This window comes from Liolophura sinensis, chromosome 1 (genome assembly GCF_032854445.1).
Source record: "Liolophura sinensis isolate JHLJ2023 chromosome 1, CUHK_Ljap_v2, whole genome shotgun sequence".
In the NCBI taxonomy this organism is placed as follows: Eukaryota; Metazoa; Mollusca; class Polyplacophora; order Chitonida; family Chitonidae; genus Liolophura; species Liolophura sinensis.
The window spans coordinates 2,128,437-2,142,590 of record NC_088295.1 but is presented as its reverse complement, the minus strand read 5'-3'; the positions used below and the strand labels follow the sequence as shown (position 1 = coordinate 2,142,590).

General features: G+C 42.3%; 1 protein-coding gene across 1 annotated transcript in view; it reads right to left on the bottom strand.

Annotated features, from left to right (window-relative positions):
• Window positions 1-413: 413 nt before the first annotated feature.
• Window positions 414-14,154, bottom strand: part of LOC135471610 (regulatory-associated protein of mTOR-like) — a 75,905-nt gene continuing 62,164 nt past the window's right edge. The window contains 10 exon segments of the mRNA XM_064750905.1: window positions 414-552; window positions 2,703-2,832; window positions 5,490-5,587; window positions 5,589-5,607; window positions 5,833-5,919; window positions 7,820-7,950; window positions 8,591-8,697; window positions 11,206-11,313; window positions 12,988-13,112; window positions 13,960-14,074. Of these exon segments, the coding sequence (XP_064606975.1) occupies window positions 481-552; window positions 2,703-2,832; window positions 5,490-5,587; window positions 5,589-5,607; window positions 5,833-5,919; window positions 7,820-7,950; window positions 8,591-8,697; window positions 11,206-11,313; window positions 12,988-13,112; window positions 13,960-14,074 (992 nt within the window). The 3' untranslated portion in view covers window positions 414-480.

Sequence of the window (14,154 nt, the reverse complement as noted above, 5' to 3'; positions counted from 1 at the left end):
ACACTGACCCATGTATTTATATTTCTCTTTCAATATTCTCTCATACCATAGAAAAAATAAACTAATTTCATAAATAAATTAGATGATTTAAGTTGTACATCTTCATGCATAGAGAAAAATAAGTTATGACAAATGATTGCATTAAAACACCATGGCACAATGGATGAAATGTTTACACCACTTATACCATGACCAAGAATTTATCTTATACATGATCAAAAATGTACAAAAAAAAACAACAAAATAAAATAAAACAAATTGTAAAAAAGCAGACTTGCACCAACAACAATTACCTCTACTGAGGTATAGACCACTATCCACATAAAGTACAGTTTGTACATGTATCTGATAAGTAAAAAGCACCACAAAAGTTGAAGACTGGAACAGGGTAAAAGATGAGGACTCGACTGAGGAAGGTGTAGGTGTGGTAGGTAACTTGTGAGGAGGGGATCAGGAAGAGTGGCTAAGGTGTTCGGTGCATCATCTCTTCTTGGTATCCGGGGTTGAGTACACAGATATGAATGAGTCTGTGCTGGCTGCCCCCAGCTTGACCTGTAGGAAAAATGACAACAACACGTCAGGATACCTGGAATTATTTGTTTGCTGTTTTACACCGTATTGAAGAATACTTCACTCTTCATATTTTTATAAGACGGTGGCCAGCATAATGTGGGAGAAAACCAGGCAGAGCCCGGGTGAGAGGCTCCTGGGCCATTACCCCCCGCTGGTATGCTAACCACCTGGGCCATTACCCCTGCTGGTATGCTAACCACCTTGGCCATGGAGGCCATGGGTAATGCATTAAACCACAAAAAAAAACTTAGATTTAAAAGCATGCCTTCCGGAGAAAAAAAGAATGCAAAACTTCAGCTCAATATGTCAACCATGGAACACCTTAATGTGTGCACTACTTCAGATATCAGCCTTAACATTTGCTATTCTTGAGCACGGGTAAAAGACCAATCAAATAAACTAAATAAATAATGTGCATAGGAGCATCCATGAAAGAACATTGCCCTCGCGTTATTGTGCTTTACACGTGTGCATAACCTGAACTCAGCCCCTGCACGGTAGTCTTTAAGCAACCACCCATAAAACACAAGAGGCTTAGTCATGAATTATGTAATTTACAGTAATTAATGCGCACGATCTCTAAGTTTGAGAACATCATCTCAATTTAGTGAAAACTATTTTCCTTTAACCACGCAAATTAATATCCCAGCCACTTTCAAAGCATGTAATAACAAAAATTAACACCAAAAGTTTATTGTTGATTTCCACCTAGAGCAGGCCGCAGAAAATATTTACCTGGTTTAATAAGCTCTGTATTTGTGACTGGATTACCCAAAGTTACGTGAAAAAAATGCACAAATGTGTATGATCTTACCCGGGATGATTAGGAAAAACGTGAAAAGATGTATGATCATACTCAAGATAATTGGAAAAAATGTACAAAGGTGTATGATCATACCTGCGATGATTGAAAAAAAATGTGCAAAGGTGTATGATCATACCCCAGGATGATTAGAAAAAATGTGCAACGGTGTATTGATCATACTCTAGATAATTGGAAAAAATGTACAAAGGTGTAATGATCATACCTGCGATGATTGAAAAAAAATGTGCAAATGTGTATGATCATACTCGGGATGACTGGAAAAAATGTGCAAAGTGTATGATCATACCTGGATGATTGGAAAAAATGTGCAAAGGTGTATGATCATACCCAGGATGATTAGGAAAAAAAAATGTGCAAATGTGTATGATCATACCGGGATGATTGGAAAAAATGTGCAAAGGTGTATGATCATACCAGGATGATTAGAAAAAATGTGCAACGGTGTATAATCATACCCGGGATGATTGGAAAAAATGTACAAAGGTGTATGATCATACCCAGGATGATTAGAAAAAATGTGGCAAAGGTGGTAATGATCATACTCGGGAATGATTGGAAAAAATGTGCAAAGGTTGTATGATCATACCCAGGATGATTAGAAAAAAAATGTGCAAATGTGTATGATCATACCCAGGATGATTAGAAAAAAAATGTGCAAATGTGTATGATCATACCCGGGATGATTAGAAAAAAAATGTGCAAATGTGTATGATCATACCCGGGATGATTAGAAAAAAAATGTGCAAAGGTGTATGATCATACCCGGGATGATTAGAAAAAAATGTGCAAATGTGTATGATCATACCCAGGATTGATTAGAAAAAAAATGTGCAAATGTGTATGATCATACCCAGGATGATTAGAAAAAAAATGTGCAAATGTGTATGATCATACCCGGGATGATTAGAAAAAAAATGTGCAAAATGTGTATGATCATACCCGGGATGATTGGAAAAAATGTGCAAAGGTGTATGATCATACCCAGGATGATTAGAAAAAAGTGCAACGGTGTAATATCATACTCAAGATAATTGGAAGAAATGTACAAAGGTGTATGATCATACCCTGCGATGATTGAAAAAAAAATGTGCAAATGTGTATGATCATACCCGGGATGATTGGAAAAAATGTGCAAAGGTGTATGATCATACCCAGGATGATTAGAAAAAAGTGCAACGGTGTAATATCATACTCAAGATAATTGGAAGAAATGTACAAAGGTGTATGATCATACCTGCGATGATTGAAAAAAAATGTGCAAATGTGTATGATCATACTCGAGATGATTGGTTTGGTCACTTACCCGATGTGGGTGGAAAGCCATGCAGCTGATTGGTCCAATCCTCTGACCCATAAAACCTTCGTGGTATTTCATTGTGCTTAGTGTATCCCCCGACTGATTAAAAACGGTGATGTACTGGTTCACTGAGCCACTATAAAATAGAACAGAATAAAACCGACTGACAAGCCACACATGAATAAACAGCCAAACATTAACTTATTAAAGCCACCCCCCCCCCCCCCCCCCCCAAATAACCAGTGTCCTCTTACATTTATTAAATCATCCACAACATTTAAAGCAATAATTTTGAAAAAATTTCAGCCAAAATACCTCAAAATGTTTCTCTTAGATTTGAACAATAATACTGCATGAAAACCACTGTTACTTCCACCTACCTGTGATCATTTATGCAATAGAATATTGTGCAAATTGTTAAAAAAGGACTGATACAGGACTGCACCGTGAACCAATACAGGACTGCTCAGTAAACTGATTCCAGGACTGCACAGAGAACTGATTCAGGACTGCACAGAGAACTGTTACAGGACTGCACAGAGAACTGATTCAGGACTGCACAGTGAACTGTTACAGGGACTGCACAGAGAACTGATTCAGGACTGCACAGTGAACCAATACAAGACTGCACAGTGAACTGTTACAGGACTGTACAGTGAACAGATACAGGACCGTACAGTGAACCAATACAGGACTGCACAGTAAACTGATTCAGGACTGCACCGTAAAACCAATACAGGACTGCACAGAGTAACTGATTCAGGACTGCACAGTGAAGTGATTCAGGACTGCACAGAGAACTGGTACAGGACTGCACAGTGAACCAATACAGGACTGCACAGTGAACTGTTACAGGACTGCACAGAGAACTGGTACAGGACTGCACAGAGGAACTGATTCAGGACTGCACAGTGAACCAATACAGGACTGCACAGTGAACTGTTACAGGACTGCACAGAGAACTGATTCAGGACTGCACAGTGAACCAATACAGGACTGCACTGTGAACTGTTACAGGACTGTACAGTGAACTGATACAGGGCTGCACAGTGAACCAATACAGGATTGTACAGTGAACTGATATGGGTCTGCACAGTGAACTGATATAGGACTGCACTTTGAACTGATACAGGGCTGCACAGTGAACCAATACAGGACTGCACTTTGAACTGATACAGGGCTGCACAGTGAACCACTAGAGGACTGCACTTTGAACTGATACAGGGCTGCACAGTGAACCACTACAGGACTGCACTCTGAACTGATACAGGGCTGCACAGTGAACCAATACAAGGACTGCACTCTGAACTGATACAGGACTGCACTTTGAACTGATACAGGGCTGCACAGTGACCAATACAAGACTGCACTCTGAACTGATACAGGACTGCACAGTGAACTGATACAGTAATATACACTGAACTGACACAGGACTGGTATGGGAACTGCTCAGTGAACTGATATGGGATTGCAGTGAACCAATACAGGACTGTACAGTGAATTGATACGGGACTGTACAGTGAGCTGACAAAGGACTGCACAGTGAACCAATACAGGACTGAATAGTGAATTGATACGGGACTGTACAGAGAGCTGACAAAGGACTGCACAGTGAACCAATACAGGACTGCTCAGTGAACTGATATGGACTGCACAGTGAATTGATATGGGACTGTACAGTGAACCGATACAGGACTGCTCAGTGAACTGATATGGACTGCACAGTGAATTGATACGAGACTGTACAGTGAACCGATACAGGACTGTTACAGTGAATTGATATGGGACTGTACAGTGAACCGATACAGGACTGTACAGTGAAGTGATACATGATCTCACAGTGAACAGGGATTACCTCAGTTAACTTTACTGCACAGTGAACTGATACACGACTGCACAGTAAACTGATACAGGACGGTACAGTGAACTGATGCAGGATTACAGTGGCTACTTAAGTGGATCAATGTCCTGTTTAACACCTCTTGAAATCACATGTATGAAATGTGAATATTTGGCTTAGCACATGTATGAAGGTGTGGACATTTGGCTAGTAGAACATGTATGAAGTGTGAATATTTGGCTTAGAACATGTATGAAGTGTGAACATTTGGCTTTAGAACATGTCTGAAGTGTGAATATTTGGCTTAGAACATGTATGAAGTGTGAATATTTGGCTTAGAACATGTATGAAATGTGAATATTTGGCTTAGCACATGTATGAAGTGTGAATATTTGGCTTAAGAACATGTATGGGGTGTGAATATTTGGCTTAGAACATGTATGGGGTGTGAATATTTGGCTTAGAACATGTATGAAGTGTAAACATTTGGCTTAGAACATGAATGGGGTGTGAATATTTGGCTTAGAACATGTATGAAGTGTGAACATTTGGCTTAGAACATGTATGGGGTGTGAATATTTGCTTAGAACATGTATGGGGTGTGAATATTTGGCTTAGAACATGTATGGGGTAGTGAATATTTGGCTGAGAACATGTATGAAGTGTGAGCATTTTGGCTTAGAACATGTATGGGGTGTGAATATTTGGCTTAGAACATGTATGAAGTGTGAACATTTGGCTTTAGAACATGTATGAAGTGTGAATATTTGGCTTAGAACATGTATGGAGTGTGATTTTTTCTACTTATTATAGGATATATTTCACATAATGATGAAATCCCAAAATTTTGAATGCAATGCAATAAAACAGATGAATATTCTACCCAGAAATCTGGCAAAGGCTAAGTTACTGTGGTCAACAACACTGGTATTAATTAACGTTGAGCAACATACCAGGCAAGGACATCAGCATAAGGGTGAATCTCCAGAGATGTCATACCCTGCTGGAAGGTGATAGTTTTGATGGATTCTGTAAACCTGGGGTCCCAGAAACCTTACATCTCCAGACACACTGCCAACACAAACACCAACACTTATTTGTCTGTTACAATGTAAAATTCAGCTCTCGAAAATTTTATGTACCGGGCATTAACACTTTTCATTTATCTGAAAGATGTCTTATTGAGGCCATGTATTTTATCGCCATCATTTAAAGAAATATAGCTTTTGGACACATTTTTCCTGTACCCAGCCTAGAAATTGCAAGCTGTATGTTACAAATTATTTCATGTCTGACCTTGCGCTAATGATCTTGCCCTCAGTTCCTCTCTGTAGATATGTCTTCACAACCCAGCCATTGTGCTCCCTCATGGTCATCACACGACTGAAAATACATGATATAGACATTGAGAGTCATCACATGACTGAAAAATACAGATGACACACACAGTCAGTCATCACATGACTGCAAATACTCATATATACAGTGAGAGTCATCACATGACTGAAAAATACAGATGACACACACAGTCAGTCATCACATGACTGAAAAATACAGATGACACACACAGTCAGTCATCACATGACTGAAAATACATGATGACACACACACAGTGAGGGTCATCACATGAATGCAAATACATGATATACAAACATACATGAAAATATAGATGACACACAGAGTCAGAGTCATCACATGACTGAAAAATATGACACATACAGTGGAGTCATCACATGATTGACAAATACAGGTGACACACACAGAGGGTCATCACATGACTGACAAAAACAGGTGACACACACAGTCAGAATCATCACATTACTGACAAAAACAGGTGACACACACAGTCAGAATCATCACATTACTGAAAAATACAGGTAACATGCACAATGAGGGTCATTACATGACTGACAAATACACATGACAGACCCAGTGGGGGTTATCACACAACTGACAAATGTGCAACACACACAGAGAGGGTCATCACACGACTGACAAATGCAGGTGACACAAATAGTGAGGGTCATCACATGACTGACAAATACAGGTGACACACACAGTGAAGGTCATCATACGACACACAAATACAGGTGACACACACAGTGAGGGTCATCACGACTGAAAAATACACGTGACACACATAGTGAAGGTCATCACACGACTGACAAATGCAGGTGACACACACAGTGAGGGTCATCACGACTGACAAATACAGGTGACACACACAGTGAACTTAATCACACGACTGACAAATGCAGGTGACACACACAGTAAGGGTCATCACGACTGACAAATACAGGTGAATCACATAGCGAGGGTCATCACATGACTGACAAATGCAGGTGACACACATAGTGAGGGTCATCACACGACAGACAAATACAGGTCTCACACATAGTAAGGGTCATCACACGACTGACAAATACAGGTGACACGCAGTGAGGGTCATCACACAACGGACAAATGTAGGTGACACACACAGTGAAGGTCATCACACAACTGACAAATACAGGTGACACACACAGTGAGGGTCATCACACAAATGAAAAATACAGGTGACACACACAGTGAAGGTCATCACACGATGGACAAATGCAGGTGACACACACAGTGAGGGTCATCACATGACTGACAAATGTAGGTGACACACATAGTGAGGTCATCACACAACTGACAAATACAGGTGACACACACAGTGAAGGCCATCACACGACTGACAAATACAGGTGACACACATAGTGAGGGTCATCACGACTGACAAATACAGGTGACACACACAGTGAAGGTCATCACGACTGACAAATACAGGTGACACACACAGTGAGGGTCATCACAACTGACAAATGCAGGTGACACACATAGTGAGGGTCATCACGACAGACAAATACAGGTGACACACATAGTGAAGGTCATCACGACTGACAAATACAGGTGACACACACAGTGAGGGTCATCACATGCAGATGGGTCAAATACATGATGGACCAAGAAGGAGTAATTTACAATCCCTTAGGAAAGTGTAGTCACCACCCTTAACTGACTTGGAAGGAGTAACTTATTACTGTGGATGGTCCAGGGAGGAGTAACTTACCACTGTTGATGGACCAGGGAGGAGTAACTTACCACTGTAGATGGACCAGTAAGGAATAATTCACAAGCCCAGATGGACCAGGAAGGAGTAACTTACCACTGTTGATGGACCAGGGAGGAGTAACTTACCACTGCAGATGGACCAGGAAGGAATAATTCACAAGCGCAGATGGACCAGGAAGGAGTAACTTACCATTCTGCTGGTGCCATTCTACGGTCAAACAGGCGGACAGTTCCATCCCCACAGCCTGCTATGAGGAGGGACCTGCCCAGAGAGTCACATGCCAGGCTGCTCACACAGCTGTCCGCACCAGTCGGGATGTCCTGTCACACACACCAACATTTATTTATCTCACTACTGTTTCACATCATAATGACATTTTTCACTTATTCAATGGTCATTAGTTCTAGGCGGAGAAAAAGCTGGGGTGGCCCGGGGAAACCACCACAGGTGACCTACAGGGGTACACACCATACTGGTGGAAGCCTAGTGGTGTTCACAGAACCCAAGGGTGCACAAACTGTCAACTGCTCATTCTCAACAATGCCTCAAGAATATTAACAGCTAGGGCATACAGAAATATTCACCTAATAGGCCTGCCCATCATTATGACTGTTTTCTTCAGCTTCTTCTTCTCCAGTGACAGCTGATATCATCATACTTAAAAAATTGAGGAATTTATTTATTTGATTGGTGTTTCATGTCATACTCAAGAATATTTCACTTATACATGTACAATTCTGCCCAGCATTATGGTGGGAGGAAAACCGAGCAGAGACAATGGGAAACCCATAAAGACAGCATGAGCTGCACTGTAGCTCACAGTGACAGTATTGGTGAGAGGCTCCTGGGTCACTGCGCCGTTCTGGCATATTAACAACCAAGGAATATAAAATGAGCTATGTGCATAATTGAATATTAGATATGTGTTTCATGTAGTTTTGGTAAATGAGACATGCGTACCTGGACCTTCATCTCTTTGCTTGTGTCCCACACCCGGACGATACGAACATCCCCAGAAGTAAGGAGAATGCCGGAGCCCTGCTCCCAATCAGCCACCATGCCGGCACCTGTAGATACACATAAACACAGTGTCAGTGACAAACTCCACACTCATCCATGAGAAATTACAAACCTGCTCCAAAAAAGACAACGGTTTTGAAAACAACTACAATATAATTGCCAGATGTGAATTCAACCATTATTTTACATGATCTTCGCCTTTAGCACTCTCTTCCTTCCTATCAATCATGTTTACCTGTGTAACAGACATCAGGTGTACTCACCTCTTGACAGAGATAACATGTCTGACAGAGTCTCTCTCTACCTTCCTGTCAATCATGTTTGCCTGGGTAACAGACATCAGGTGTACTCACATCTTCACAGAGGTAACATGTCTCCCTACTGTACTGTCAATCATGTTTACCTGTGTAACACACACCAGGTGTACTCACATCTTGACAGAGATAACATGTCTGACAGAGTCTCTCTCTACCTTCCTGTCAATCATGTTTACCTGTGTAACACATACCTGGTGTACTCACCTCTTGACAGAGATAACATGTCTGACACACTCTCTGTACTGTCCTGTCAACCATGTTTACCTGTGTAACACACATCAGGTGTACTCACCTCTTGACAGAGATAACATGTCTGACACACTCTTTGTACCGTCCTGTCAATCATGTTTACCTGTGTAACACTCACCAAGTGAACTTACCTCTTGACAGAGGTAACATATCTGACAGTCTCTCTACCCTCCTGTCAGCCATGTTTACCTGTGTAACACACACCAGGTGTACTCACCTCGACAGAGGTAACATATCTGACAGTCTCTCTACCCTCCTGTCAGCCATGTTTACCTGTGTAACACACACAAGGTGTACTTACCTCTTGACAGAGGTAACAAATCTGACAGTCTCTCTCCCTTCCTGTCAGCCGTGTTTACCTGTGTAACACACACCAGGTGTACTCACCTCTTGACAGAGATAACATGTCTCACACAGTCTCTTGACTGTCCTGTCAATCATGTTTACCTGTGTAACAGACACCAGGTGTACTTACCTCTTGACAGAGATAACATGTCTGACACAGTCTCTCTCTCTACTGTACTGTCAATCATGTTTATCTGTGTAACACACACCAGGTGTACTCACATCTTGACAGAGGTAACAAATCTGACAGTCTCTCTCCCTTCCTGTCAGCCATGTTTACCTGTGTAAAACACACCAGGTGTACTCACCTCTTGACAGAGATAACATGTCTGACAGAGTCTCTCTCTACCTTCCTGTCAATCATGTTTACCTGTGTAACAAACACCAGGTGTACTTACCTCTTGACAGAGGTAACATGTCTGACACAGTCTCTCGACCGTCCTGTCAATCATATTTACCTGTGTGATAGACACCAGGTGTACTCACCTCTTGACACAGGTAACATGTCTGACAGAGTCTCTCTCTACCTTCCTGTCAGCCATCTTTACCTGTGTGACAGACACCAGGTGTACTCACCTTTTGACAGAGGTAACATGTCTGACACAGTCTCTCGACCGTCCTGTCAATCATATTTACCTGTGTGATAGACACCAGGTGTACTCACCTCTTGACAGAGGTAACATGTCTGACAGAGTCTCTCTCTACCTTCCTGTCAGCCATCTTTACCTGTGTGACAGACACCAGGTGTACTCACCTCTTGACACAGGTAACATGTCTGACACAGTCTCTCGACCGTCCTGTCAATCATATTTACCTGTGTGATAGACACCAGGTGTACTCACCTCTTGACAGAGGTAACATGTCTGACAGAGTCTCTCTCTACCTTCCTGTCAGCCATCTTTACCTGTGTGACAGACACCAGGTGTACTCACCCCTTGACAGAGGTAACATGTCTGACACAGTCTCTCTCTACCTTCCTGTCAGCCATGTTTACCTGTGTGACAGACACCAGGTGTACTCACCTCTTGACAGAGGTAACATGTCTGACACAGTCTCTCGACCGTCCTGTCAATCATATTTACCTGTGTGATAGACACCAGGTGTACTCACCTTTTGACAGAGGTAACATGTCTGACACAGTCTCTCGACCGTCCTGTCAATCATATTTACCTGTGTGATAGACACCAGGTGTACTCACCTCTTGACAGAGGTAACATGTCTGACAGAGTCTCTCTCTACCTTCCTGTCAGCCATCTTTACCTGTGTGACAGACACCAGGTGTACTCACCTCTTGACAGAGGTAACGTGTCTGACAGAGTCTCTCTCTACCTTCCTGTCAGCCATCTTTACCTGTGTGATAGACACCAGGTGTACTCACCTCTTGACAGAGGTAACATGTCTGACACAGTCTTTCAACCGTCCTGTCAATCATATTTACCTGTGTGATAGACACCAGGTGTACTCACCTCTTGACAGAGGTAACGTGTCTGACAGAGTCTCTCTCTACCTTCCTGTCAGCCATGTTTACCTGTGTGATAGACACCAGGTGTACTCACCTTTTGACAGAGGTAACATGTCTGACACAGTCTCTCGACTGTCCTGTCAATCATATTTACCTGTGTGATAGACACCAGGTGTACTCACCTCTTGACAGAGGTAACATGTCTGACAGAGCCTGGAATGACGTGACCAGCTCCTTAGCCTCACCAGAATCTCGGACAAAATTCCTCCACACTCGAACAGTGCCATCATCTACACACAATACACAAAAAAAACAATAAAATAGCATGCTAAAATACTCAGATGAAGCTCAATACATTTTAATGTAGACATTTCAACAAGCAACACTGCATCTTGACTCACCATGGATACGACAAGCAGCACTGCATCTTGACTCACCATGGATATGACAAGCAGCACTGCATCTTGACTCACCATGGATATGACAAGCAGCACTGCATCTTGACTCACCATGGATACAACAAGCAGCACTGCATCTTGACTCACCATGGATACAACAAGCAGCACTGCATCTTACCTCACCATGGATATAACAACTAGCACTCCATCTTGACTCACCATGGATACAATGCTGTAGCTACTGCATCTTGACTCACCATGTATACAATGCTGTAGCTACTGCATCTTGACTCACCAAGGATACAATGCTGTAGCTACTGCATCTTGACTCACCATGGATACAACGTTGTAGCTACTGCATCTTGACTCACCATGGATACAATGCTGTAGCTACTGCATCTTGGCTCACCATTGATACAATGCTGTAGTCACTGCAGATGCGAAACATGCATTTAAAACAACAATGGATGTTGCATTATCCGTTCTTTCATTTATTTTGGATTTTCAGGAAAAGAATTGTCTCATATGTAAGTAACATACAGATGGAAAGGTGATGAAAAATTAGGCCTAATTTGTGACTTGTGGTATGATTAATATCTCAAACAAAGTTATGCTATCCACAAGTGTCTGCCGAATGGAGGATCTTTGCCCATGCAAAGGGACTTGGGTTTGAGCCAGATTCACCACTGCTTTCTTGTAGGATTGATACAATCTCACCACTTTGCCCACAAATCATCATTGCATGAGCTGGCATGAAGAGTACAACACACAGTTTATTATGATCTACTTTAGGCGGGGAAATAAGTCCCTCTTGCTGCGCTAGTGCTACTGATCACCACCCTGGCCAAGCAATATCATCCTACCATGTGACAAGAATGTTTGGCTTTAAAGACATCTTCCTTTTTATTCAATACTGTGTGGGGAGCGAGACCATTCCATCATCAAAACGAAAATTACAGAACTTTGGTCTGTACGTGTGTATGCATGTACTGCCCAGTCAAGGGAAATATTGTAGGAAAAGCTTCCAGTCTGTTGGCCTTTACATGCATCTGTGTCTTGAGTTGCTCTCCTTTACACAAGCACCATCACGCGTGTGAAAAACATGGGCGTGAAAAGTTAACCATGTGGTCCTGTTACCAATGAACTCTTTTTGGGAGAAGTGGGCAGGGACAGGTCGGAATTGCAACTGTTAACTTCACGTTCTTCCATTTGTTTATCTGACTGGTGTTTCATGCTGTACTAAAAAAGATTTCACTTATATGACGGTGGCTGAGGAAAACCTGAAATCATCTGCAGGCATATGACTAACCGGAGAGGAAGCCAGTCTGAGCAGCGACTGCACTGGTGAGAGTCGTGTCTGATACTTCTTGATTAATTGACCGCTTTCCTTTGATTTTCTGTTCACATGTGGATATTATTGTGACTATATGATTGTCAAAATGGCTAAAAAATTTCTGACCAGTTTTGTCACATCGGTGAAAGGAAAAAAAAAAGGCTAGCACAAGCACAGCCTCCAATGTGAAAGGCACTCCCATTAGCTGACTGTGTGAAAACAAGGGAGCTAACCTGAGCCACACATGAGGAGCGGGATGTCATGAGCATTCATGTACTCCATGCAGGTGATCTTGGAGTGTTTCGGGTTGTCATTCTGCAGATAGCTCAGCTTGGTGCCTGATTCCCAGTCCCAGATACTGTAACAAAACAGGCTGAGAAATGAGGTTCTAATACTTCATTTGGCCCCATATTTATCAAGTTTAAAAATTTAAACGCTTGTAATTAAACAATTAAAACGCTCTGCTCTCCAAAGTTTAAAATTTGTTGACTGATTCTTTACTACAGAACAATGTATTAACCACAATTTGAGATCTTTCCTGCACTGAGTTTGGATTTTAAGCCACTTGCAGTTTATGACTTACAGAGGAAGTCTTAAGTTCCCTGACACATATGAGCCCTACGAGAAATAACATCAGTATGAACACAAGTGTCAGGTTGACAGGGAACAGGAGACACTCTACCCGGGCCTTACATCAGTGTCAACACAAGTAACACAGGGAACAGGAGACACTCTACCCGGGCCTTACATCAGTGTCAACACAAGTAACACAGGGAACAGGAGACACTCTACCCGGGCCTTACATCAGTGTCAACACAAGTAACACAGGGAACAGGAGACACTCTACCCGGGCCTTACATCAGTGTCAACACAAGTAACACAGGGAACAGGAGACCCTCTACCCGGGCCTTACATCAGTGTCAACACAAGTAACACAGGGAACAGGAGACACTCTACCCGGGCCTTACATCAGTGTCAACACAAGTAACACAGGGAACAGGAGACACTCTACCCGGGCCTTACATCAGTGTCAACACAAGTAACACAGGGAACAGGAGACACTCTACCTAAGCCTAACACCTTCAGTATACCTGTCATACTGCCATTATCACAAAGTACCTTCCTGAACACCTTACCTCAGCCTTACACCTTCAGTATATCTGTCATACTGCCATTATCACAAGCTACTTTCCTGTGTACCTTACCTGACCCCTTCCCGATCAGCTACAGCCAGGTGAGGCTCGTAACCATGGAACTTGATTGCACAGGGTACACCCGGATTACGATTGACGAAGATCTGATCATCCAGTCGGTTAAAACCTGTAAGAGAAAACAGACTTTGATATGGTGTCTAGAAACAACTTGTCCCAACCATGGTAACAATGGTAGGAAGCTGTTAG